The sequence below is a fragment of the Diprion similis genome, chromosome 3, assembly GCF_021155765.1.
Source record: "Diprion similis isolate iyDipSimi1 chromosome 3, iyDipSimi1.1, whole genome shotgun sequence".
Lineage (NCBI taxonomy): Eukaryota > Metazoa > Arthropoda > Insecta > Hymenoptera > Diprionidae > Diprion > Diprion similis.
Window position 1 is genome coordinate 14,629,111 of NC_060107.1, and position 26,271 is coordinate 14,655,381.

General features: G+C 36.7%; 4 protein-coding genes across 6 annotated transcripts in view; 1 reads left to right on the forward strand and 3 right to left on the reverse strand.

The window, feature by feature from the left end:
- Window positions 1-26,271, reverse strand: part of LOC124404741 — a 29,043-nt gene that overhangs the window by 1,016 nt on the left and 1,756 nt on the right. Inside the window, exons 2-12 of one of the 2 annotated variants that reach the window (XM_046879075.1) lie at window positions 19,328-19,333; window positions 13,733-14,109; window positions 8,163-8,260; window positions 7,487-7,633; window positions 7,286-7,405; window positions 7,013-7,163; window positions 6,711-6,840; window positions 6,383-6,536; window positions 6,105-6,293; window positions 5,337-5,456; window positions 1,533-4,768 (exon numbers count right to left, since the gene is read on the reverse strand). In XM_046879075.1, the coding sequence (XP_046735031.1) occupies window positions 1,533-4,768; window positions 5,337-5,456; window positions 6,105-6,293; window positions 6,383-6,536; window positions 6,711-6,840; window positions 7,013-7,163; window positions 7,286-7,405; window positions 7,487-7,633; window positions 8,163-8,260; window positions 13,733-14,018 (4,631 nt within the window). In that variant the 5' untranslated portion in view covers window positions 14,019-14,109; window positions 19,328-19,333. Of the gene's footprint in view, window positions 1-441; window positions 4,769-5,336; window positions 5,457-6,104; window positions 6,294-6,382; window positions 6,537-6,710; window positions 6,841-7,012; window positions 7,164-7,285; window positions 7,406-7,486; window positions 7,634-8,162; window positions 8,261-13,732; window positions 14,820-19,327; window positions 19,334-26,271 lie in introns of those variants that run through there. The other variant, XM_046879076.1, reaches the window with a different exon arrangement.
- Window positions 3,435-22,505, reverse strand: LOC124404746. Of its 2 annotated transcripts, XM_046879081.1 has the most exons (8): window positions 22,373-22,505; window positions 21,757-21,832; window positions 21,585-21,673; window positions 21,292-21,394; window positions 21,145-21,209; window positions 21,044-21,070; window positions 5,137-5,139; window positions 3,435-3,446 (listed from the first exon to the last, which is right to left on the reverse strand). In XM_046879081.1, exons 1-6 carry the CDS (start codon window positions 22,430-22,432, stop codon window positions 21,053-21,055), a joined length of 411 nt encoding a protein of 136 aa, XP_046735037.1. In that variant the 5' UTR covers window positions 22,433-22,505; the 3' UTR covers window positions 3,435-3,446; window positions 5,137-5,139; window positions 21,044-21,052. The 2 variants fall into 2 exon arrangements, 1 of the variants encoding a protein (XP_046735037.1); XR_006929027.1 differs by lacking the exons at window positions 3,435-3,446; window positions 5,137-5,139 and adding an exon at window positions 20,427-20,737 and having other exon boundaries at window positions 21,001-21,070.
- Window positions 16,568-19,981, forward strand: LOC124404744 (acyl-coenzyme A thioesterase 9, mitochondrial-like). Its single transcript, XM_046879079.1, has 9 exons — window positions 16,568-16,633; window positions 17,073-17,167; window positions 17,278-17,523; window positions 17,605-17,720; window positions 17,799-18,021; window positions 18,105-18,328; window positions 19,062-19,214; window positions 19,493-19,643; window positions 19,780-19,981. Exons 1-9 carry the CDS (start codon window positions 16,584-16,586, stop codon window positions 19,845-19,847), a joined length of 1,326 nt encoding a protein of 441 aa, XP_046735035.1. The 5' UTR covers window positions 16,568-16,583; the 3' UTR covers window positions 19,848-19,981.
- LOC124404743 (nucleolar protein 8) lies at window positions 23,320-26,170 on the reverse strand. Its single transcript, XM_046879078.1, has 8 exons — window positions 25,925-26,170; window positions 25,657-25,830; window positions 25,179-25,435; window positions 24,924-25,100; window positions 24,643-24,848; window positions 23,978-24,234; window positions 23,701-23,904; window positions 23,320-23,616 (listed from the first exon to the last, which is right to left on the reverse strand). The coding sequence occupies exons 1-8, from the start codon at window positions 26,112-26,114 to the stop codon at window positions 23,468-23,470; spliced, it is 1,614 nt and encodes a 537-aa protein (XP_046735034.1). The 5' UTR covers window positions 26,115-26,170; the 3' UTR covers window positions 23,320-23,467.

Below are 26,271 nucleotides of genomic sequence, written 5' to 3' on the forward strand. Positions count from 1 at the left end.
TGAATCAGTGCAAGATTGATATTGGTTTTGCGTAAGCCACGGTTATCGGAAAGAGATATTATTATTATTATTATTATTGTATTAGTCAAAAAAAGACAAACGGAAAATATAAAATCGAAGCTGGTAAAACAGGAAACCAAATAAACCTCAAAACAAAAATAAAAACAAAAAAAAAAATTAAGCCGATGATTAAATAAAAATGTGAGACTTTAAAATACTTCTTTATTAACAACCGTTACAAAATTCGTAATTATTAAATATCAAATATCTAGAATACTTCCCCTACTATAACTACACTGAAATACACTTCCTTCGTAAAATTAGCTCTAACTTTCTTTTTCTATCTCTTCATTCTTTTTTTGTGTATTCTGTTTTGTTTATGTTTCGTTTTATAATTTATTTATTTTTTTAACTATTTATCGTCTATCCTAATATAATGCCTTTTAAATCTGATTTCTTTTACAAAAATTTACAATCCCACGATCGACAAGTTGCAACTATGAATAAAAATTATTTGACCGAAATTTTCGTCACGATTTGTTAATTGCAAATGTTTAATTTTGGCGAAAAAGCAAAATTATTTTATAATGATAATGATGATGTAAACACCTTAAGATACAACTTTCACTTCCATTTTGCAACGGACGTGCATCATTGTCAATCATAGGTGTTATTAAAAATGATAAGCCAATATAGTAAGTAGGAATACGTGTTAATAAACGGGACATAGCAGTAGTGTAAAAAAAAAAGTTATAAGCTTTCTTACGGCTAACAAAAAGCAAAATATAATATCTGTTTGTTATATATATCATGTATACGATAAGCTTCCAACACTACAACTATCTTACATTAATCAAAGTTGTACAAAGTAAAATGTTTAGTTTTTGTTGTTGTTGGTTTCTATTCTTTCACGGGGCTAAACAAATTCCTATTCATACCGCCATTAATACTCGCGTTATAATCATAAGAAGAATGTGTAACTACAATACATTTTAACCCATATTGGGACAATCCGTAAAAATCTAGCAATATTTTTGAGCAGTCGATATTCAAAAGCTGCTTTGGGATTGTATGGTTTACTTTCGAAATTTCGTAACTCGAGATCTGTTTCTTTGAGGTTGGTATACAAAATATGGACTCGGTTAAACAATATGGCGCCGAAAAAACAGTCGAACGTTTGGGCTAATTTTACCAATATCAAGGCATAGAAGCCTTGGCACAAGCTGTCAAGCTTCTATTTTGTCACAACAAGATGATTTACAGTGAAACGAACAGAATAAAAAAAAAACAGAAAGAAAAGGACTTTTAAATTTAAATACAACTGTTTCTGAGTTCTATATACTTTCCACCACCAGACAGCGCCTTTCAACCTCAATGTATACGTTCTGATAGATGGTGTGAAGGATTTATACGAAATGTTACAAAAAGCTGTGCATTGTAATGTTGTGATTCTGAGGGCTGTGCCTTGATACTGCAAAACGGAATTTAGCATACTGCTCATATGTCATGATCGACAATTCTTATCAACTCACCTTATAGAGCAGACAACAGCAGAGCACCCAGAAATCTCATTATCTCTTCCTTCCGAGCTTATTTCGACCAACAATTTCTCTATGGACTTGTTCTCGCACTCAGTACGGGCGATCAAAGCATTGTTAGACTTCGATTGGTTGATTTCATCACCGCTGTCTTCGTTGTTATTGCCAGTATCAATCTCCCCGGATACCGCCATCTTGTTCTTGATCAAATCGGCGCTGGAATCCTCCGATTCGACGCCACCAAAAGACCATTCCGAGTCGATCACGGACTCGGTGCTCTCTTGAAACGGTGGCTTTGTGCCGCGTTCCGGAATGCTGTCGGCTGACACAGATAAGTTGGTCTCCTCGATACCCGAATCATGACTGTTCCTGTGGACGCCCTTAGATTTCTCGATGAACAAACTCGTCGGCGATTGTACAGCCTGAGAAGAATTTGACGACTTAAGCTGATTCTTGTTCACGTTGCAAGAATTGGACTGCCGTGTTTCCGCCGAGTCGTTTGACCGGTTCGCCGTGGAGAAAACTTGGTCTTCAAGCATTGCAGCATCCGTGGAAATGTCCGTCATGTTGAATATCAGCTCGTCGCCGTCCGATCTGTCGAACTCTATGGAACCGTCGGCGCTCTCTTCGGTCGAACTAACTTGGTGCTTGACAGCGTCATTTTCCGCGGACCGGGAAGCCGGAATCTGTTTCAGACGATTGACCGCGTTCAGTGACTCTCCATTCAGCATTATGTCGTTGAGATTTTTCATCGCGTCGTCGTATGAGATATTGTTTACTTTGTCTTTGAATAAGGTCTCTATAGCCGGGGTGGACGAAGGAAGATTATCAACTTCATCGTGGTGCACAATTGTACTTTCAGGACGCAGGACTTCATCCCTACGGCAAGCATTCGCATTTCTCGTCTCGCCCGAACCGTTTGCACATGCATTATGTAAAGTAGGCATATTTTTTGGAGGTTGTTCGCTACCCGTATTCGTATCCTGAACATTGTACATCGCGTTGAAAATTTGATTTTCTAACAAATTAATGTTCACATGATGATCGTCTTTCGGTTCTTCAATTTTGCTACTCTTACTATAACTACTATCGTTATTTTTACATATATTCAGCGCAACTTCCTCATCATCAGCGTCGCTGCAGAGTGTCGGAGAAATGGTTTCTGTGGGTGGGTGGTCAGAGGGTGGCGATGTTTGGATTTGCGCTTGTAAGTTACCACCATCGTCATCATCATGGTCGAGGACATCCGACGTGCCTAAATTAACTACACTAACTACATTCTGTTTATCACATATTATATTATTATGAGGTGAAGAAGAAGAAGAATTTCTATCACTAGTCAGGTTAATACTGTCTGTCGTGCTGCTATCACATATTATTTTTTCTAAGACCTCGGCGCTATCTACCGGCTCTACCTTAACGCCTCCTGGCTCTACTTCGATTCCGCTTATGTCTAGGACTGAATACTCAGGTATATCTTTTAGCTTAGGTACACAAATAGTCAGTTTGTTGTCCAGCATAATATTCACTGGTACACTATTTACAATATTAATCCCATTAGTGTCTAAAATTGTTGTTGTTGTTGTTATTGTTGTCATTGTATTTGGCTCAACAGCAAGATCTTTCATTAATCCTAAATCGTCACTTCTATTTATATTGTTATTTACTTTTGATTGCACAATTTCAGGTAACGGCTTTTCACTTATCCTATGCAATGTCTCGACGTCTTCGCACCTGCACTTGGGCATTGGCATTATTGTATTACTAAACGAATTATCTTGAAAATCAATCGTAGGTACTTGTTGCACCAACCGTTCAGGATTGTCGACACTTCTGCCTAAAGTCGAAATAGCATTTTTGCTCCCGTCTTTTTCGCGCTTTTCCACGGAATTCGACGGCGCGAAAACGCTCGTCAACGCCTGGAGACTGGAAAGTTGAGGGACGCTACATGACTTCACCGGGTCCGATTTTGCCGCGGGCTGCTGGGCGTCGGAAACCGATCTCTGCAAAGGCGGCTGCGGCGAGCATTCTCTACTGCCTCTTCCGTCCCGCAAATACTGGTGGAATTTATCGCCGAGCGCCATCACGGTGTTCACCTTGTTCTGTAACGGATTCTTGGTCTCAAGTTTGTCCGCAACGTTCGTCGAACTTGAGAACAAACTTCCCGGGTGTTGGAACAATCCCAACAATTTTTCCAGACTGGACGGCGGCTTTTGGACGCACGAACTTTTTGTAGAACGTGAAAAGGTAACGTTATTGTCATTTTTTGACGAAACGGACTTGTCCTCATCGAGTTCGTTATGATCATCGTTATCCACTACCGCACTTTTGACCTCAGCCAAAACACACGCGTCACTTTCGTTTTTGCATCTCGGCGTCGTGGAAATGTTCGAAAGATTTGAATCGGTGCGGTCTCGACTTTCCTTTTCGTGAATGATATCCTTAACGACGCACCGCATCTCCCCAGTTTTTTTAATTTTAACGGTTATCTCGCTGAGATTGTCAGGATTTGAATCATCAGACGTGGGACTGACACTGGGACCGACATGCAGATCAGGTTTGTTCTTAGTATCAATCGGGTTACTCGTATTAGTTTCTGGGTCTGGTTTAAACACGTCATCGTCGCTGTCGTGGGCATTGACTCGGACGTCGGTTTCGACTCTGAACTGAAAGCCGACCGTGACGTTGGTGTTAGTCGAGGTGATCACGGACTTGGGCGCAGCGGGCTTGGAGTTTCCCATTTCAACAACCGTCACGCGGAAACGTGAGGCGCCAGGCGTCGCGGGGGGGAAGAAACAGGTCGGCGAGGAGCTCCGGGACGATGGCGGATTCACGGGGGAAGAGGACGCCGAGGAGTTCGTGGAGCTCAGCGAACTCTCAGATACCCTTGAGACCACGAAACGACCCCGGGACGGACTGGGAATGGGACTCGCTACCGGAGAGGGAATCGGACTTGGTGCGGGTGAGCGGAGGCGACCGCCGCTGGTTCGTTTTGGCTCTAGCAAGGTTCGACCAGGTCCGGATACGTCGGAGAATATCGGGGGAGGTGATCGCGGCAGGGTCTGACATGTCAGCGAGATCTTACGAGAGCTCATGCTAGACAGCCGGCCACGGTGTTCGGGACTTTCCGACTCCTCGACACTGCCCTCCGTCAAGCGAGGCTCTTCGTTGTGCGTGCAGTAGTCACGAATCTCAGTCACCAGGGCAAGATATTCTTCCACCGTTCCGTCCTGGGGACAAGACATTTGTTTTATCCACAAATTTCAGACAGAAACGCTATTCTGGACGTTGTTGGTAAAAATGTGGAGATAGAAGGAGAGTGGAAGGGTTGCAATATCAAATTTCCAAAGACGCGAAGATACATTTCATGGAGATTCAAAATGTAGACAGTGAGAAATGTATAAAAAAGTCGGAATGCAAAAGAATCTAACTGCAAGAAGCTAAAACATTTATAGAATCATCGGGATTATCGTTGGAATTCAAACTTTGTCGCACTTTGATTTTTCTATATTTCGAATGACTACATTTTAAAATTATGCAAAACAGTTTTGCCATTTTGAAATTTCGATATTGTGACCATTATAATCTCCCATTCAACAATCTTATTAATTAAGGTAGTTTGGATACGAGATGGAAAAGAGCAGAAAAAAATTTACACACATACAAATTCAAAAGCTCAAGAAGCTTACTTTACAGACGCTAATTGAAACAGTGTCTTCAAGTACGGGCGAAGCTTTGCAAAACGACAATAAAGTGTAAAAGAGAAAGACTAGTTCATAGTTTCACATATAAACTTACCAATTTCTTCCGCGGCTCATCGTCCAAGTCAATCTGAGTGACACTTTTATTTTTCTTCAAAGCAAACGCAAGCGCCATAAGTCCAGCGATTTGCAAGTGATTATCTCGTAAATCGATTCTCTGTAATACAAGTTTCATTGGACAATAAAAAAATTGACCATACAATTCAAATAATATGATTTTTGGTTTTTGACATTTCTTGTTAAAGCATAATATTCGGAGAATATTCCGTAAAAATTTCAGTTAACAATGCATCGATTTAGTTAAAATTTTGCAAGTGTATGGAAGATTGAAACAATCCGTTTTTGAACGAAAGATTTATTTCGATGCACACATTTTTTTTGATTGACTAAAACCAGTTTTTATTTAATCGAAAATCGAAACTCTAACTCGGAGCATCCGACATTTTGTCCCAAATCAATATTTTGAAAAACTAATCGTTCAAGGTTTAGATAATTCAATGCGAGAAATAAAATCTTGTTTGTCAATTTTTCAAACCGTGGACACCGCAAAACATCTGTTTTCAGAGGATTTCCGAGAGAATGACCATATCATGTTCATTAAATATAAGTGTTTACACACATTAATATGTTTGGAGAAATATCTGATAGTCTAAGAAAAGGTTCCCAATAATCACGTTTTTCTGGTCATCTATCTGAGCATGGCGCCTTAACGGATGATAAAATTGACTTTTTTCACACAAGTAGAAGAATATTTCTAGGCACTGATAGCCAACGTATTCCTGGCTTTCCAAAGCAATTAACGAACCTGTATGACGTGATTCACTGAGATAATTTCCGACAAGGTCACACCAGCCTCGCAGGTAAGATGAGTGGACTGCATGCCCAGTCTCAGAAGAGTGCGATTCTGTTGTAACGACTCCTTGATTATATGCAGGGATTCGTTGGTGAGGATATTTTGTCCGATGTTCAACATTTCCAATGTTTTGCACCGCGTCTGAGTGAAGAAAATGGCACTTTTAGATCCCTGACATGTCACAGAAAGAAGAGTGAAGACTGGTCGGTTGAAAATGGTAGTGTACTCACGATTGCTCGATTAATATGCTGCGAACCGTTTCTGGTTATGTGATTATTCCAGAGTACCAAAATGCCCAATCCTTTCCCATCCTTGTCGTCGAGCCGCTGTTCGACTAGACCATCAGAAATGTGGCCCAAACCGCCATCTTGGATGTTGTTATTGCTGGTGGAACAGTAAAGATTACGAAATTACGGAAGCGTCATGAAAATTTTGTGCAAATTCTAAGCTGCGTGAATTATCGTTGAAGTTATCCGGCGAATCGAATGTAAGGAAATGTAAAGTATGGCTAAAGTAAAGTTTATGATAATGGATTTCGTATTTAAAAAGAATGCACACCTCACGTCCAACAGTTGTAAGTGATTATTGGTCCTCAGGAGTGATCCTAGCTGCATCGCGTCTTGCGGATCAAGATTATTGTCAGCCAAGTACAATTCCTTCAATCCAGTATTCAGCTTCAGCGCTGCAACTGCCAAAACAAAAATATAAATGTATTACGACAGCATCTTCTCGGCGGTGAAATAAGCTCATTACTTCATTGTTCGATTCGTAATGCTTGATATTCTCTGTAGGAATATTGATATCGACAAATTGTTTCTGAAACAAAATACAAATGTGGCAATAAAATGTTAAATAAATACCTAAAATGACTATCGGTCTGCCCGAAAGTGCACAATTTTCCAACTTGAGAACTTGCAGGTGCGACGCAATCCTTAAAGCTCTGCTTAGTATGGGCATGTAGTGTTCGTGCAGAACAACATTTTTAGCTTCAAGCTGTTCAAGACATTGGGTCTAAACACGAAAAGAGTAAAATGATGTCAGTTTTGCCGGAGGAGGCATTTGGCAGTTAGTTTCGAAATGTTCTTCGATTATATTCGTTGTAAGTACTACTTATGATTTACTAAACAACATACTTTTTTTATCATATGCGAACAAGCTTGCCAGCCACGCGTACTTATATACCTATTAGACGAAATGTTTAGTTGGACTGCCGATTCGTAGTATTCCATCATATCGAACAATGCTACGGCGCTCTGAAACAAAAGGTAGAAATTAAATCTGAGAAATAGCAAAAAGCAAAAACTGTTGTTTGTCGCTGTTCAATTTAACTTTACCTCGTCCTCCAACGATGTCGCCTCCAAATTAATATTCTTGAACTGGACTCTTTTCAAAATCTCCTCCAACGATTCGCATTGGTTTTGCTCAAGTTTTTGTCCATGTAAACTCAATGTTTCGCAACGATCGTTTGTGATTTCCAGCTTCTGTTCGCAAAAATGATAATAATTATTACATAAATTTGTTCTGGATAATAGATTCTACTAAAACTTCTAGAAGTGCTTCTTTGCCTCAAAATATGGAGCTTCTGATACGTAGTTTCATCTAATGGACTTTCTTATGGAAAAATCGTAGTTATGTCACTATTGCTGTGGAATAATGACTTGATTCTATGAGATCCTGTGATCGAAACTCCATCAGAAAACTATGATAAATAATATTTAAAGCAAACACCATAACAAGTTTCATTCGCTATGCCATTTCACTCGTCAAACTACTAATATAATCAATTATAACCGGAGTGAGCAAAGGCTTATTAGATGAAACTACGTATTTTCAGCCTCGGAAACGACCCTGAAAGTTTGTGCATAATCGAAAATCCAGAGATCTGATGCTTTCTCCTTGTGAGCCGAATTTTATTTCGAGGTTTAGTAAGACTTGCTTAGTGTGATACAAAGTATGTTAGACATAACGTATAATTATTGAATATATGGTTTCTGTTGAGTATAGTTTTACCTCTAGCTGCGCTAAAACACTTTCCAGCGGATTCGTATTATGCCGTAAACATGACTTCCTATATGTTGATATCAAGTCCTCGCGGTTCACATTTTCAGCTGTAAACAATTATTATGCATGTCTCATTCAAATATACAAACGTCGTATTTTGTTATGTTCTTCGTACTTTTTCTTACTTTCAGTTTTTCTAATTTGGGCAGTTTTTTCCCTAAACAATAGAATATTGGAAAAATTCAATGACATTGATAGCAAATTACAATTTACATATATTATTTTACATCTATACATAATGATTCGTATACCGAGAGGATCTCTCAAAGCAGGTTTTTCGTACCCAAATATTTATTAAAAAAAATCATTTTTTCCCTCCAAAAGTGAGAGAATGAGATTGACAGAATAGTAAGTGCAAAATGCCGGATTCAAGAAACCCTCTACTTCTATGGAATTGATGTCATAAAACTTAATTAATGATGGAATAAGTCAAAGGATTAGTGGGATGATTATTAAAACACAATATGAATCTGTAATTAAAAATTATGTATTTTAATCCATTCATCGTACACTGTACACTTTTATTATGTTTATTTTGCGTTCTCTTGTCTTTGGCCATTTGCATTTTTATTTTTTCTACGTATATAATTACACGAATTTGATCTGTCGGCCAATTAATCAATGTGCTTACGGTCTTTTATTCATACGTCCTTCGACTAGGATTATTGTCATTATTATTATTATTGTTGCTGTCGTTGTTGTTGTTGTTGTTGTTATTATATTGAGCCAGCGTTGAAGGTAATTCACTTACTATAGTTGATATCACATTAAAATGAAGTTGATGAGGTAAAAGATTGTTTTTAAATTATGAGCTACAAGATTAGTATAGTAGGATGTAAAATATATTGAACGTGTTAACTCAATTCAACTCAAGTTCATAAAAATAATTCGACTTTATTTGCGGAGCATTACATATACGAATATTTCAATTTAGAGATGAATGCAAGCCGGTCTTGATTAGCTCAATCATATTGCACAAATACTGTTGGAGATGAATCAACGTGATACGCCGGTTCTTGTACAACTGCTTTAGAACTTTTATATCTTCTTGAGCTTGCCGATTGCGTACATAGATGATTTACAATTATTTGTATCTATATATTGTATCGGAACAACCAGAAGCGTTATCTGCAGAAAGTTTCAAATCAGACTCTTAAGATCCTAAAAATATGCGGTACATTTTCCTTCAATTTCAAAGTTTCAAATGTACAAATATTATCAAAGTTTGAGTCTTGGTGCAGTAGTTACATTACAAAGAAGCAGAAAATAAAGGAAGAAAATGAATGATTAAATTAATCAATAACAACGCTGTTTGTTTGTTGTTATTCTCCGATACTCGAATAGTCTGTGCATTCATTTAGTACTATATCAGTCAAATTACCGATCGTAGATAACAAAGGTCGAACATGTTTACCAAACTCTGCAGGGAACAGCTGTGCTAATATAAAGGAAAGCTTCTCAGTTTTTGTTGATTCAATAAAATTACTCGCGCTGTCCTTCTCTCAGCAACGCGTTTAATAACTCTTCATATCCTCAACCATCTTTCCAAGAGTGTCTTGTGTAACAATTTCCCATTGGATAAGATAGCCGGCCATCGATTGCATTATACTTTTGTCGGCGCATTTGTTACATCATGAAAATCATGCAATATACATTGTAAATCGATGTAATAGAATTCCAAGATATGTGACGTCTATATTTGGAAATTAAAAATTCTTTCACACTTGAACCATAGTGCGGATACGAATTTATATTATAAATATAAATCGTTCAATTTTTCAACGCAAACCCATGCCAAAGACACTTAATTTCTTCTTCTTCTTCTCTCCTTTTTTTTTCAACTAGAATTGACGAGATACCATGAAAATAGTTGAAGAAGTGTCTTCTTCGACTCAAATAAAATCTTTCTTTACATGATTATATCTATTTACAACTATACACGTTCGAAAAATCACAGCTCAATCCTACAAATATCGCATGAAATTAGGACATAATGAACAGTTCTAAACGAACTGAATTTAAAAACTATTAAATGATTTGTAAACCTGTGATTAACTCTGAAATGTATAAACATAAACTTTCAGCTTTAAGTGTGTAGGACATTCCAATGTCCGGGCAAAAAGTGCCCGCTTTAGGTGCTTCTTATGTATGTATTTGAAATGTATTAAAGGAAAATTGGTTAATAATAATAATAATAATAATAATAACAACAACAATAATTTGAAACTATTTCCTGTGATAGTTAAATGGATAAATAAATACGTATGCGTGTGTGTGTGTAACATGTGTACACATATATATGTATATACATTGTGTATACATTCGAAAATAAATGTATTTGTATTAATTCAAGCTTACGAATGTAACTCTTTTCACAATGAGTATACGATTAGAATAGTTTTATTAATTATTCAATTTCTGAACAACAAGTCGAATATGATAAAATATTAAAATAAGACTATCGAATTGCTATGAAGTTGGATTTTGTAACTTTGGACCGCGCTGTTGTCAACATACATTCTGATTATCATTATCAGTGAGAACGAGCAGTGACCTTTTTTGTGAGATGAACATATATATATACATACAACTGCAAGAATCTCGGTGTAACTGAATGTGAGTTTTTCGAATTCTGGTTAAAACAAATTCCAATTGTTAAAGGAAACTAAGTTTTTCAAAATTCTTACGATCGACACTCGAAAATTTATTATAGTAACGAAATCTTCCAAACTTTACACATGTGTTTCTTGATCAAGATGTACAAACAGTCTTCTTACAGTGTGTCGAAAATAATCGGTGCCGTCACTTTCACACCCACGTATTACTAATATTGTTCCTCTCAACGAATCCGATGAAATCAGCAACTTATGAATAATTCGTACCTTAATCATTACTTGCTTCTGCTTCTTCGTAATATCGGACGTTCAACTGCATATTTGAAATATCGATATTCACTTCGCAAAATATCACAATTTAGATTAAATTATATAAAAGATTCTAGTCAATTAGTTTAAACTATAAATTATAAATACATTGCAAAGAGATTGAAATAACTATCTTTAGTTATAGCTTCAATTGACAAATGTTTCTGGTCAGATTAGGAACAACCTAACTCCTCTGATAGCTTATTGATAACAATAATGAGTTGTTTTTTTTTTTTTGTTTTTCATTTTTATGGAGAACTGTTTGCATTGTTTACAAAATATCCAGACTGGCTTTTAATAAACAGGTAAAAAACAAACTCGTATAAGCGCATAAAACGAAAAATCACTTTTGGCAAGATCACAACGAGACTATAAATAAACTTTACAGTGAGTCACACGTTTACTGTACAAGCAACTTACACAAACACGTTATTTTTACCCAATTTTGTGAGCTTTTTATACCAATCGTCACCTTTAATTGTGCGGTCTTTCGCTCTTCTTTTTTCAATTTTGGATTTGAATTGTTTTAGCAAAAAGCTGCAAATCCGCAAATTGAATACAATCATTTTTCTTCAGAATCGGATGCAAGTTTTATTTATATCAAGTGAAAAGAAATTGTACAAAATACTCGACAACTTGATTCAAGTTGTGCCATAGCAATTTTTTCAATATTTTCCCTAATGTTAATCTCACAAATATTACACGAATTGATTTACTAAGTTGAAGTTTAAATCATCAAACTAGTTTCTTCGAATAAAATAAACAATAACAATTTTCACAACTACAAGATTTATACCTACGGATTGTGGCTACAAGAAGAATAATTTGCCTGATCCAAATTCTTGTTGATAGTTTATTGAATTCTGACAGTCATAGGATTGTACAATAAAGACTTTTTGAAAAAAATCCTGTTACATCACCTTCAAGTAGGTATATTTTTTTACATAAATTAAATTCTTAATATTTTTAACAATTCTGGTGCTGGCCGAAATACCGATTTTAAAAATTTTGTCCGTTACGTTAACGTTATAAACTTCAACGTCGTCAAAATTCGTTTACGCCTTGGGAACTAAATTTTCTTAAAAACATGATGTCAGTGACAAGTTTAATGTTCGACAAGGCTTGGTGGGAGTGAAATTATTTATAAGAGCATAAAATAATTGCAATATGAATTAGTGTACAAAATAAGTTCTTAATTTATTTCTGCAAACTTGACAACTACTTTAAACGTGTAACTTGGTCGTAGGTCTGAACATGCATACAAAACATTGTTCGATAAAATCATCACAAGTTAGAACATGTCTCAATTCATCACACATTGTGGAGCATTATGCGAATAGGTAAATGTCCAAAGGCCTTGTCTAATAAATAATGGTTGCAACATGCACTGACCACCACCGACGCAGTGTCAACTTATAATTAGTATACAATTTTGATTGTGAAATCACAGACATTCCTCGAGCAAGTACGAGCTATAAAAAAGCTTGTCGGCTGGCTGACAGGGTGTAAGTGAAATGCATTTTTCATTAATGCTTGACGATTTTATACGCAAAAAAATAGTCATAATGTTCAAAACAGATTCGAATTAGAACACATCAGAACAGCGGTAAATAGGCATAATTCAAACTTTTTCAAAAGTGGTCTCGTCTCTCGAAATCTTATCGAAGATACGTGGGTACACTCATTTCACACTAAATTTATCAAGGACTTAAAAAGACATAAATTAAAACTTACAAGACTCTGAGTTACATTAACTGTATTATTGAAATTATTTCAAAGGTGAATCTAACACACTTTCGTCCATCTGGCGTCACAGATGAGGCGAGTTCAAACGGAGGATGAGAAAAATCTTTATATGTCGTACGCAGAGCCATTCTGGCCACCTTGCAATGTCACAATCGAAATCAAATGTCACACCGCATAAATAGGCTGCAGCCTTGCCAAATGGGTTTCTAATGTAACACAGCTAATCGTTTGACTATGGTAATCTTTCAGCAGCCAGAAACGCTATTGAAAAAATATCCCCCTCCTGTCAGTTTGAACAAAACCAATTTTTCTGCTATGCTATACACATAATAACGACAAGCAATGCTTCTTACGACAAAATGATCGATCGATGATGCAAAAATAACAATTACAACTAGTGAGTAAGTTATACGCGCTTTCAAAGTGCAAAGACTTTCTATTACTAAGATTGATTTGGAAGTAATCTATTCATCCTTGTGGCGTTAAGCTTAGTTACTTTGAGAAGCGTGTCTTGAAACAATAGCTTACTAAAAAAACTTTTATGTTACAAGGAATGTCCCTGCTTTGAAAAGTTCAAACACATTCGATAGACCACGATTAGATATTGGAGAACGTCGCAGAACAGTATTCAAAAACGGGATACAAAGTCATGAGTTTATGGCGTTTATGGCATTTCTGACTTCCATTCTGCAATATCCTATCCAAATCATTCATGCCCTATCGAACTTTCCTTTCAACTGGGAGTCGAACGAAGGAGGTTTGTTGTTAACTTTTCACCGGTGAAACGGTTCGGAATGACAATATCGGGGGCGACCTGGACGAAGGTGTGAAGTAACGATTGTCGCTTACCGTACTCCCAGGGATTGGCTGGCTCCAGGTATCCTGTAACGAGGTGCGTATCGTTGGAGGGAAAGCTCACCCTTCTCGGTGGCCATTTCCGGCGACCAGATAAACCACCACCGAATCTCCGCCCTTCGGCAGAAGTCCCAAATCTGGTCTTCCGATTCGGTTGAGCGTCGGTCGACGATGCGGAGGAATCGGGTGGATGCAGCGGGGTTTGACCAGAATTGGCCAAGGTCGGCGACGGCGGGGATTCGCAAATTTGCGCGGTCGAATTGCTGCCTCCCTGATCCATATTATCGATGGTAGAAGACACGCATGGCTTTCATTACGGCCGTAAACTCGCGTCAACACCTTGATTACATCCGCCGACTCGATCGGACGAGGCACCAACAATTGTAAAACGGAAAGCCAATTACCCAACAGCTCGAGCAACTCGTCAAAGCGCCCAACACAATCGCTGATCACTTCTCAGCCGCCATCTTTGTTGCCGTCCCGACGACAGAGGCGACGACTCAAATCATCTGTTGGACTTTCTTCCACCAAAGGCAGCTGCCTCCCAGCCGTCTCTTATGTAATTTCGGAAGTTGTGTAGTCGCTCCGAGCCGATCCGAGCTTATCAGCGAGCAGACTTCTCGTCGCGTCAGCGAAAAATCAATCTCAGAACGACCCTCATTATCGCCTAATTTTTTCATCATGATGTATACAGCACCAATTCTATGACTAGTCGATCACCGATCAGCCTCCGAATTGCAGGATTTCTCGGTCGAATATCTTTTTTCACGTAACCCTAAACTCCGCGTCAATCGAGTCTAAGCTGCCTCATGATGAGAAATATTCAGGTGTATTTATGCAGCCGGATAGTATATTGCACCTTCACTGATATCATCGTTCAAATTTAGGAGCATTCATTTATTGTAAACGCACCGATGTCGTTGCAAGTGATTAATGCCGTCTACAAAGTTTAATAGTTTCTATAAGTACCTGATTCACGGAGAATGATATCGAAGGATAAGCAACGACGATTTAGCCAAATATTAGCAGATAACTGAATATGCCAACGGCTTGTTCTTCGTAATTAGGTGTTTTGCTGTACCTATTAAAAGTTAAGAGTCAGGTCGCGCATACTAGTGTTTTGTTTTCTTGCATGGGCGTCAACGTTGCAAATACGATATATTGACGTTTTTCAAATTCTTGCTTTACTGAATTTGTTTTCGACGTTGATCAAAGCCCTTGGAAAATACTCATAATTAAATATGACAAATGTTGTCATGACTGCAGCATAGCTTGCAAGTTCCATTTTATTCACTGGCAATTAAAATGTTTCAAGTGATGACATTGCGATGTGAAATTCTGTATCGATTTTTCAAGCATCGATCCTTTTCACGTGCAATTGCTCGATTCTTACGGTAACCTCAAGGTTTCGATCTTCAGTCAACGGATTGGTTAAATATTAATTCTAAGTCACGAAAATTTCACCAAAAATAAAATTATTAGTAAGCGTGGATTGGCACGGTTGAATATCAGTTGAAAAATGTTAATTCGCTAATTCACTGTGTTACGTGTTTTGTTCCTGTCAGTTCTTGTAAAGCACGTAAATAGAACCCTGAATGACGTATTTTCAATATAAATATATTTTTAATCAATTCGGAAAACAATTATTCGGAATCGATACTTCGAAGTGTCGATTCTTATTATCGATTTTTTCTGTTCTTCGCATCAATATTTCATTGCTGCCAATAACGTCAGACGCTTTGGTCAGATGTCTTGTGTCTCTGTCAGGTTTATGGGTTCTTGACTAGCTGTCTCTCTCCTTTAACTACCGGCATTAAAATAGGAGAGAACTTAGCCACAAGCACAGACTTAGCCACAACAGTCTATTGCGTGGTGTGGAGTTTACATGGTATGCCTAGGAGCGCAGCTCCTTTCTCCAAAAAAGTTTCTCTCTCGCGCTGGATTCGACTTAAGTAAGATGTGTACCAACGGCGCCAAAATACCCTAGATCGGTGGCGATTAATTGTGTGATGTTGAATCTGCGTGGGGAAAAAATGAGCGTGACTTTGAATAACTCACACCACAACTATGCATGATGGCGTTACCGAGCAGGGTAGCGTCCGCCAGAGAAATAATTCCCTAACAATATAGGGATTTCGTTGGACAGTTGGTACACATCTCACTTAGAGGCTTTGCCTCCAAGAAAGGGGCGTGTCGTAGGAGTTCTAGGCACACTAGGAATTCTAGGATCTCGAAACTACTGCGCAACGGAAAACTTTGGAATTACCTGCAATGAGGTAACTCAATCGAAGTTATTCCAGCCAATAGGGCGTGTCGATGATTTTATTGCAGTTAGGTCTCGTTTCCAAATGCAGTATTAGTATACAAAGCTCCGTTTTTTTTGCTCTCCAAGGGTGAAATACCGGTTTTGGTAACTGGTAGTTAGCACTTGCGTCATAGAACAAACTGCATGTCATTACTTACAATTAGTTTTGATTAATGTCAAATATAACCTGGCAAAAGCCAGTATTCCTTTTTTCCCGTAATATTTTGTTTCACACGGAGTTCGGCTTATGTATTTCATAACTTCGCACTCACATCCACATATTTGGTATTGTATGACATATAATTTCTACTGATGCACACGTAAATTTGATTGAAATTAAGCACAAAAACGAGAATCGTTCTTTAGAAACACATGAATTAATTCTGAACTTCTGCTCATGATATTTGTTTAAATTGTATGTAATGTTACATGTTTTTGAGACGCTGATAGAGTAAAGCTGAGCCGAATTCAAATTTAAATGGAGTGTCACAGAAAAGGATTAATTGGATTATAATTGTTTACAGAACGATTTGAATCATCATGGCGTTAAGTGTAATGTTGAAAAATACTCTCCGTCAACCATTCTTATCGTAAGTATATTCAGGCTGATGTTTTTCCAAAATCTTTTTTATTTTTTCTATATCTTCAAGCATACTGGACTTGAATTACGAATGGTTTAATACTTTTCCCCGTATGTCTAGTTGCAAACAATAGAACCTATATTGCAAACACTCCAGTCTTTTGTCAAAACTGATGACGCTCCGCACCAATCTGTCACGTTTCCTTTTTCATCACCGAGATCTATGGATCAGCATTTTTATACCCTTTGCACTGAAAAATAAATATAAGAATAGTATCAACTGACAAATCCCGACTCCACAAGAATTTTTCTTATTCATTATTCTGCCTTGTAAATATAGAAAAAAAAATTAAAATACATTTCGGACAGCTTATGTGATAGATGTTAAAAAATTTAGCGTTGCGTTTAGTGACAATCCAATACTACAATCCAGTTTTTTCACCTTGTAGAAGGAAAACACTGACAAGTTTTCACCGGTTCTTATTAGAGGAAAGGAAAATTGACGTTAGTGGACATGAGGCGGTCGATGGAACGATGTCAGATGGTTAGTACAATGTGAAATCGATATCTATGTTAGTTCACTGTTTACAGAAGTACCCTGTACTATTCAACGAATTTTTCTCAGTTCCACAAAGTGATTACTCTTTATTCCAGTAAGAAAGAATCTCATGAAACTGATGGGGATACAAATTGGCTATTCACCATTGCAAGCATCCCGTGAACACTTGCTGAAACTTATACCAGCGTCGCAGGATGAACTACCACCACGATCAATGCAAGACAGTTTTTCAGCAGCTATTTTACCACTGAGTTCTGATTTGGCATTGCAAGAAAAGTATGTTACATTTTTGGGGAACGTTCGATTAGGGAGGCTCATGGAAGATATGGACCTGTTTGCAGGTAAGCCCTCTCTCCGATACCTGCTCTAGACAAATCAGGAATCATTCACCAATTGTGTTTATGCTAAGAGTGTGTTTTTAGTTTGGATTGCCAGCAAGCACTTGCTAAATCCAAAGATGAAAGAAGGGGATATTCTACCTCATGTATTGGTCACTGCTCTAGTAGACAAAGTTGACTTTACAGACTATATTCCCAAGGTATCCTGCTACTGTTTTCCTTCTTCATTATGGTTCCCAAAGTCTGTGTAATTCATACTTTGTCATTGATAATGACAGGCAGGTGGTGACATTCGACTTTCTGGTCACGTTTCATGGGTGGGAAATTCAACCATGGAAGTTGTAGTCTGGCTGGAGCAAAAGGATCAAAATACTTGGCACAAATTAACTCGAGCTTTATTTTTAATGGCTGCGAGAAATTCTTTAAATACGCGCTCAGCGTTTGTCAACAAATTAGTCCCCGCGTCCGAGCATGAAATGCAAATACTCCAAGGCGGTGAAGGTATTATCAAAAAACGGAACTAGGGATATAATGTAATTAGGTATTAAGATAAATCTTCAACGGATATATTGTTATATCAATAGCTAGGAAAAGACGAAGACAAGAGGTTCAAACGCAGTCATTGATAAAAATGGTCCCTACAGTTGAAGAACAACAAATTATTCACGATGTTTTCATCAAAACGATAGATGTAAAACACTACCTGAGCAGTAGACGAACTTTACCTCCAGGCTCAGTTTGGATGGAATCTACGGAAATAAGCAATTTGATTTACAGTCACCCAGAAGATAGAAATTATCACAACAAGGTATTCAATTCCTTTCCAATACGCTGAAATCATTAAATTCCAGAGGTATTTGGCCCATTACATACTCGACGTGGCTACCAACCTGGAAAACCTCGAAAACCTGGAAATGTCACGGCACCCAGAAAGAGTTGTGGAAAATCTGAAATTTTCAGGGATTTGAATCGTGGTCACGAAAAAAATTACAGTATCAGTTTTTTAATCGCGAAATTGAGATAAATTTTTGATACGAACAATTGATTCCATTTCAAAAAGACGAAGATTCAAAGAGAAAAATATGAAAATTTTAATCGAATGTGGGCATAATTAAGTATCTGAAGGAATTAGAATACCTATTAACCATGACGCAGTAAATTATATGGGAAAGTTTGCGTTTTGTGACCTGGAAAACCTAGAAATGTCATGCAATTTATTTTGCGAAAGTTAATAGCTCCGCTAATACTACGCCAACTATCATGGCCGTCGTATTTAATTTTAAAACCAGTTTTTTGTCACATATTTTACTTTTGATCGACTCAGTCTCACAAAATGAGTATTCAACAGCTTGCATAAAGTTTTTTGTGGTTCGGTATTTGCAAAATTTACCCCCAAATGATTAGCTGATTGCCCAATTCGGCGCCATATTGTCGCAACTATGCACACATCGAGAATTCCAATAATCATTGCACATTGATTCAGTTTGATTCTTTACTATGAAGATAATCATAATATCGAGTAACGTGATGATTTCTCCCAGGTATTTGGAGGCTTCTTAATGCGACATGCTCTCGAACTTAGTTGGTCATCGGCATTTTTATTCGGTAAACAAAGGCCACGACTGATGCACATCAGTGACATTGTCTTTCATCAGCCTGTCGACGTCAGTTCTATCATCAAAATGTTTTCCAACGTAAGTATAATCTTCGGAACAAAATAATCGATACCGTAAACATCTGAGACATCTCAAGACAGTTACAAACGCATAATGATGGTCACTATATGACCCATCCCTCCCTCACCCCGCACACGCTATCCGCTATCATATTCCTCTTGCCGCCTTCAAGCGGCCCTATGCGGAGAGAATACTGTATTAAAGGAAGTTGTAGATACCGCACTGATTTTCACTGATGTTCTTGCATTCCAAAAGTGTTTGTTGACTTTATTCTCCGTACGTATGTTATTTTGCAGGTAGTATACACTGAACACAACGTGATGCAGATAGCTGTATATGCGGAGGTTTATTCGCCTGAAAACGACGAAGTTGTTACTACAAACGAGTTTCATTACACGTATCAGATCAATGATAAGTGTAAAGTTGTCTTTCCGAGAACTTACCACGGTAAGTTTCATACGATTTATTTACATTAAGATCAGATACAACGCAATATTGCATCAATATTCCTTATCGGTTTTTTTTTTTGTACCACAAAAGAAATAAACACATAATCCTTATTAAATTGACTTTTATTTTTCAGAGGCAATGCAATATTTGAATGGCCGACGAAACTTCCAACGTGTCATGGGACTATTACGGGACAAATAGGAGTAAAATACATCGCATTGATCGCGAAATTTTAATTTTAACCATTAATTTAATTTTGGCTTGAAGAGAACGTATTGATGTGTAACAGCGTAACTCCTTGACTGTTTTTAAGATTGTAATCAGTGTTCAAAGTGAAACAAAAGATTCGAAAATAGCGTATAGCAAACTTCAAAGATTCGATCGATCAAATTATAGTCTTCAAAATCGATTCTTAATCTTACAACCTTCGTCAAATCAGCAAATATAATTACAACTTTTATCTTGATGTACCTCATCTCAGTTTTTCAGACACTTCGTGTCGTTGTTGCTATTATTACTTGACTTTGTACTTACATGCATGTACTTATGTATTATTAACATAGATAATATATATGAATATATTAATAACTATATATTATAATCGTAATACATGTAGATACGATGTGCTATACTACTTATTCCTGTTCACAAATATTATGTTTATAATATTTATTGCCTAGTATGAATTCTTTTGTAATTATTTAACTTGATTGTGAATTTGTTGAGCGAATTTTAGTCAAGCATTTGGAAAATCTCACCATTGTATCTTGGTTGATTTTTCATTTTTAAATAAATTTATTTAAACCTTATTTTAAATTAATTCACATTTGTGAAACTCTTATAACGAGACTCAGTGAAAGCTGCAGTTTTACATACACTGGAAACCCCGAAACTCGCAACTTTTTCCGCGTTTTGCAGTACTAATACTGGTCGAATATACATGATTCATTCCCGAGAATAAGGAGTATTTGTTTAAAAATCATCCGTACTCCTGACGCGCCAAAATAAATGAACACACTCAGTTGAAATTTCAGATATTTATTTGACATAAAGTAATCGGATAATATCTACGAGAACTCATCGCAGATTATACAGGTCTGCAGAAAAATATCTTATTTCAGCTGCATGGAATGTTTTTGGTCAATATTACGTTTCCAAGTGAGTTGAATCAAAAAATGGCCATTTCCCTCTATCGCGTACAGTATTTTTGCAAAATACAAGGTGTTGACATTAAAAAAAGCATAACAATAATGCAAAAGCTACCATTGCATTACAGTGAACTAAACAATATTTCTTAATAAAATTAAACACAAAATTTCTGTGCAGGATTTGACTGCAGACCTGTGTTAATTATTCAACAGCTATGCGGTCTAGCTTCTACAATCTCTACGAAAAACATGTTCCTTCTACACCAGAAAGTATTCCTGAAATGAAAAAAGAATGTTTTATGAAGCGAACTTTGATTTTGCCATTAAAAATAACTGCGCCTCATACGTACCACTGGATTTGAGTTGTACAAGCAAATGTTCAGATTATAAGCAGTGTCGCAACTGTCCGTTCCAGCTTTAAAAAAATAAGCAAAACAAATCGAATTGTAGTAATTACAGATGTCAAGGTCTCTGATCGAATGTCGCACTATACGTACTTGTACCGCGACAATCGTTGATCATTTTAGTGCCGGTTTCTTTAATATCTGGTGAAAGCATCCTTATCATTCCGTCGTAATCCACTTCACTGGATTCTGATATCTGGAATAGAATACCAAGAATTTTAGCAATTTGAAACAATTACCGAAAATTCCGTCTACCGAATTTCGGCATCAGCAACATTAGCCAATACAATTTCTGTTCCGATCGTCGTCGTGTTTTTTTCTTTTGTTTTTATTTATTTTTTTTTTTCAAGAAGGCTAGAGCCCTAGAATAAAGCGCAAATTCCTACCAAATCTAATTTGGCCAACAAACATTTCAGGTAGCACTTGAACTCCGGTTGATCAGAGAATTCTCCGTTTTGCCCCTTAGTAATCACAGCTGTAATATATAGCAGAATTAATGTTATCAATTTCAAAACGTATAGCGTTGCTTCTGACTAGCGAAGTAGAAGAGATTTTTACCTTCTGGAACTTTTGACTCGGAGGCACACTCTCTGTGCAGGCCTTTCGTAAGCACAGCCAAAGCCTTAGGAACTGCCTGATATCAATATATATTTTGTATTTGGGATCGATTCGGTAGTGCAAAATATGATTCTGATTTATTCTAACAGTTATAGGTAATAAGAGTGGATCATAGCGATTTAATTTTTAAACCCACAATGCCGCGTGCTGTGCAAGTGAATTTCATAGACAGGCTAAATTCTCCGTTTTTTTAAATCCAATCGATTGTAAGGATATTTGAAATTTCAATGATTCCTGAAGTCATTTTTTTTTTTTTTTGCCTGTATTTAACCGCTTCGCAATTGCCGAGGGCTGCAATTGATTTTTAAATTTTATATGGTTAAAACGTAGCCATGTTGATTTTCGTGATTCGAATCCGTCTGGCGAATATTTAAAACAATTACACAATGTCACAATTTCGGCGGGGAAAAAGTCTCCAATGATTCACTTTCAACTTTTTCTTGATTGCAATTGAGTTACAAATTTTCATTCCAAAGTAGAATAGCTACTGCATCATGAGACATAATTTCTTTTGCAGTTTGACAACGATAAGGAAAAAAATATGTGAGAAACTTACTCTGCCATTGATCGCGGTTGCCAATGAGGCTAAAATAATTAGATAAGCGAAGTTTTTCATCGTACCGACTTGAAACGACTGGTTTATACCTGTTTTGAGAAGCGTTCTTATAGAAACTATGAGGACTGAAACATCGATCCTCTATATATAAGGATGCCAAGATTCTCGAGTTGTGCATAAAAAGTAGAATGAAATTTTGATAAGTGATCGGGATCACGCACGGTTATTAAATATTCAAATTTTTTGATCTTTGACTTAGCGTTTTGCTGCGTTTTGCTTCTTTCTTTCATGCGTCACGTTCGCGTGATTCGGTGCACCAGGAAAACTGGAAACAGGATTAGCAGCATTAGCGGAAATATGTTAACGAGAAAACCTGTCCCAACCGTTAATTATTTTACAAACATAATTTTCCTTGTCACCCTGTTTTTACGGGAGAATAATCCCAAGTCGAGATTTTTCCGCAATGACATGCAGCCATAACTGACAGCAAAACAATACATTAATCACCCTAAATTTAAAACCTTGTAATTATCTCTTACTTGCAATAACACTCGCTCGATCTCACATTTAGTTTAAAAGTCGTTACCGCGATCTCGGCTGTTCTGTTACTTTGCGGATGGCAGGGTGACTCGAACGTACTTGTGATTGTTAAATTATTGATTTCATTATCGATATGAATTTCGTTAGACTGAGCGTATAAGGCAAACAATTCGCGAAAACGTTCAACTGTAGAATTAGATTTATATATACTTCAAGATTTGCAATGGGACTCTTGAGATAATCCTACATTCATGTGGTCTCATATTTAAATTTGAAAACGGTTTTTATCGCGTATTTTATGTGACACTGATGTAAGATCACAAAATGAAAGACGAATATCTTGCGCGGTATTGTCTGTGCGTTGATATTTATTAAATCCGGCTGAAACGTTCATAAGTTTGAAACTTATAAACCCACAGAGAATATCTCTGAATAACTCGAAGATTTTTCTCTACAGAATCTGAATTCATAGTTTTATGATTAACAACATTAATTTTGTTAGTACATAAATTTTTATTTCAATTTTGTTTATATTTTAAACATAAAATGCAACGGTTACGACTTGTTAATCTTTTTTTTCTTCCACGTAGCTTTCTTCCGGAGATTATTTTGTATCTTTGATCGTACGATCTGTTTTAGTTCTCTTCGAAGAGTTGAAAAGTCAATATTTTTTTCAGATTGTTTACCGAAAAATTTTCGTGCATCTGAAATAAATGGAATATGATCATGGACAAAAGGAACACAGATTTTCAATAACTCTCCAATGTTTCATGAAGAATGTTACTCACCCTCAAAGCGAACGTCATTGTCGCTAAAAAATAATCTCTCGTTCCAGTTACTTTTCGCTTCACTTTTTTCAATGCTTTTATTGTTAGTCTCATCCTCATAATCGTCGCCTTCGTCAGCCGATGAATCATACTTGAATGGATCTTTTGTGCTAAAATTGAACCTGTGTCCCTGTTCTTCGTTTATTTCTTCATCTACAGGATCATCTGGACATGAAACGAGTTCTTAATTCTAGTGTCAACACAAATAAATCTCATTCCGACAACTTTATCCACGCACCTGTGCCTGATTTTACCGCACGGAAAGTTTTCAGCAAGCTAAACTGTTCATCTTGCTTCAGTGCGTCTGCAAAATTTTCAGACACATTATAAAAAGTATCTTTAGTCAATTCAGGCTGTTTCTGTTCATCGTCAACATTCTCGTTCAGAATTTTGTCCACTTTTTTCATTTTCTTGGGATTATGACTTTTTACAATTGGAATTTTACACTCATCGTGCTCATTTTTCATTGGGTCATATCTGATCATACTCTTCTTTCTGAAATATTTGAGTAATTTCAGTTATAGAGGTTCTTTCTACCCATAAATAAGAGGATACTACTGAGATACAAAGTGTGGCTGTTACTGAGCAAAATGGCGAGTCAAACGGTGTCAGCTTTTTGTTTCAGCTTAATCATATGAAACGTAAACCGACGGTTCAACTTTTTTTTTTTCCCGCCAAGTTAATCACAAATAAAATATAGGATGAAAAACTATTCTTATAGTCAAGTACGACAGCTGATAAGTATAATTTAATTTTTCTAATAGTTGATATGCAAGTGAAAATATTCATCTGAATAACTAAAATTTATTCAGTTATAATATTTCTGAAAGCTCTATTCATATGAAATATTTTTCACAGTTTCGGGCGATGCTTGAAAGCATATCTTGACACCAATTTTTGTACCTTTTGTCAACAGACTTATCAATTCTTGAACTTCTCATTGGCTTCCCTAAAACACTTTGCAAAATATCTAATTGCCAATCTCTTTCTTGATCAAGCCCGGACAAAGAGTCAGGATTGTTTACTTCAACATTATCCTCGGCCTCAATGAAACGATTATCTAGAGTAAATCGTTTGTCGTTTCCATAATTTTGTTGCAGGGTTTGAAGCTGAAAAATTTTGCACAATAATAGAGATGCACAATATATACAAAGTTGTCTTTATTATACTCATGTCTGTCAAACCTTTTTGTTGATATTTTTTGGAATTTTAAATTCACCGTTTTCCAAAATTTCACCACCTCCTTCATCGTCATCATCATCGTTGAATAAACGTTTCTTTTTTTTCATTTCTACACTGGTTTCATCAAAACTCTCCAGATCGTCAGAGAAAATTTTTTTTCTACTAACTGATTTTTGATCCTATTAACATTTTTCAATTATTTTATTTACTGTTAGTAAGTAGTAGATTAAAAAATAACGATTCAGAATGTTAATTACCACAGAATTCAGCGCTTGTCGAATAAGATTTTCTTTAGTTTTAAAAGCCATTTTTCTTTCTTTTAGGGATTTTAAACGTTTTTCATCCGACACGTTTATTTTTTTTTCCACTACATAGTCGTGTTGCACAATTTTTTTTGGTTGACTATCTACAACTTTTTCTGGAATCATTTCGTGGATAATGTCCAAGTTGGTAACTTCTTGGTCGTCAATGTTGAAGAACTTTCTGCTAGGGCGACGAACAATCTCTGGCTTTGCTATTTCAATATTATTAATACTGATTATAATACGTCAAATCTATCTCTAGGGGATTAATTTAATATTAGTATGATTCTTTCTTCATTTTTAAAGAATAATAATACAATATATTTCAACAATAAATTAGGCAATTTGATAGGGATCTATAATTGCGCTACAAATATTTGTGTCTATTCGAGAAGTTAAACTAACAATGATTAATAGTGAATAATAGCCTTACCTAACGGTGCGATGTTAACAGGTTCAATAACAAGTTTTGGAACCTGAGCATTTTGTGGGGAAACCGCTTTGCTGGCTTCCCTTTCTCTCTGTAGTCGAGCTAAAAAACTCTCCTTGGCCATTTCCATGCGAATTTGGCAACCGTCGATAGTGAGATTTTTAAGGTCTTGAAAACCTGCAACAAATCAGTCACATTTCATCTTACGCTTCATGTTAGTACATGGTGTGAAGTATTGTTCATATAATAGTATACAAGAAAATATACGCACAATCATTCAACTTTCTGTCAGAAGTAACGATATTGACAAAAGCAAATTTTCCATCAGTTCCTAAAGCATTGGCCTTTTCTTTTATCTCAACGTTTGTAACGGTTCCATAATTTTTGAACCGTTCCTCTATGACATCTTTAGTCACACTTGAGGAAAGATTCCTCAAATACAGTCGATGATTCTTATCCATTTTCCTTCGACTCGTCTGGTCTTATTTCGTTTATATTTGAAAATTATTAAGCAGATTAACAAGCCACTGGGTCTGACAGCATTGCCATCAAACGCACATGACTGGGTTCTTGTTCGTCGATTCGGGTAAGGTTGGTGAATACACGTGGTGTGCGGAC

Bases quoted from the DNA above. Each gene is read 5' to 3' on its own strand.
- LOC124404744 (XM_046879079.1), top strand. From the start codon at position 16,584: ATGGCGTTAAGTGTAATGTTGAAAAATACTCTCCGTCAACCATTCTTA. The intron at 17,168-17,277 runs GTTAGTACAATG...TCTTTATTCCAG, and splicing joins CGATGGAACGATGTCAGATG to TAAGAAAGAATCTCATGAAA. The intron at 19,215-19,492 runs GTAAGTATAATC...GTTATTTTGCAG, and splicing joins TCATCAAAATGTTTTCCAAC to GTAGTATACACTGAACACAA.
- LOC124404746 (XM_046879081.1), bottom strand. From the start codon at position 22,432: ATGAAAAACTTCGCTTATCTAATTATTTTAGCCTCATTGGCAACCGCG. The intron at 21,833-22,372 runs GTAAGTTTCTCA...TATTGATATCAG, and splicing joins CAACCGCGATCAATGGCAGA to GCAGTTCCTAAGGCTTTGGC. The intron at 21,210-21,291 runs GTACGTATAGTG...ATTTTTTTAAAG, and splicing joins CAACGATTGTCGCGGTACAA to CTGGAACGGACAGTTGCGAC.
- LOC124404743 (XM_046879078.1), bottom strand. From the start codon at position 26,114: ATGGATAAGAATCATCGACTGTATTTGAGGAATCTTTCCTCAAGTGTG. The intron at 25,831-25,924 runs GTGCGTATATTT...GATTTGTTGCAG, and splicing joins TGACAGAAAGTTGAATGATT to GTTTTCAAGACCTTAAAAAT. The intron at 23,905-23,977 runs GTGCGTGGATAA...TTTCATGTCCAG, and splicing joins TGCGGTAAAATCAGGCACAG to ATGATCCTGTAGATGAAGAA.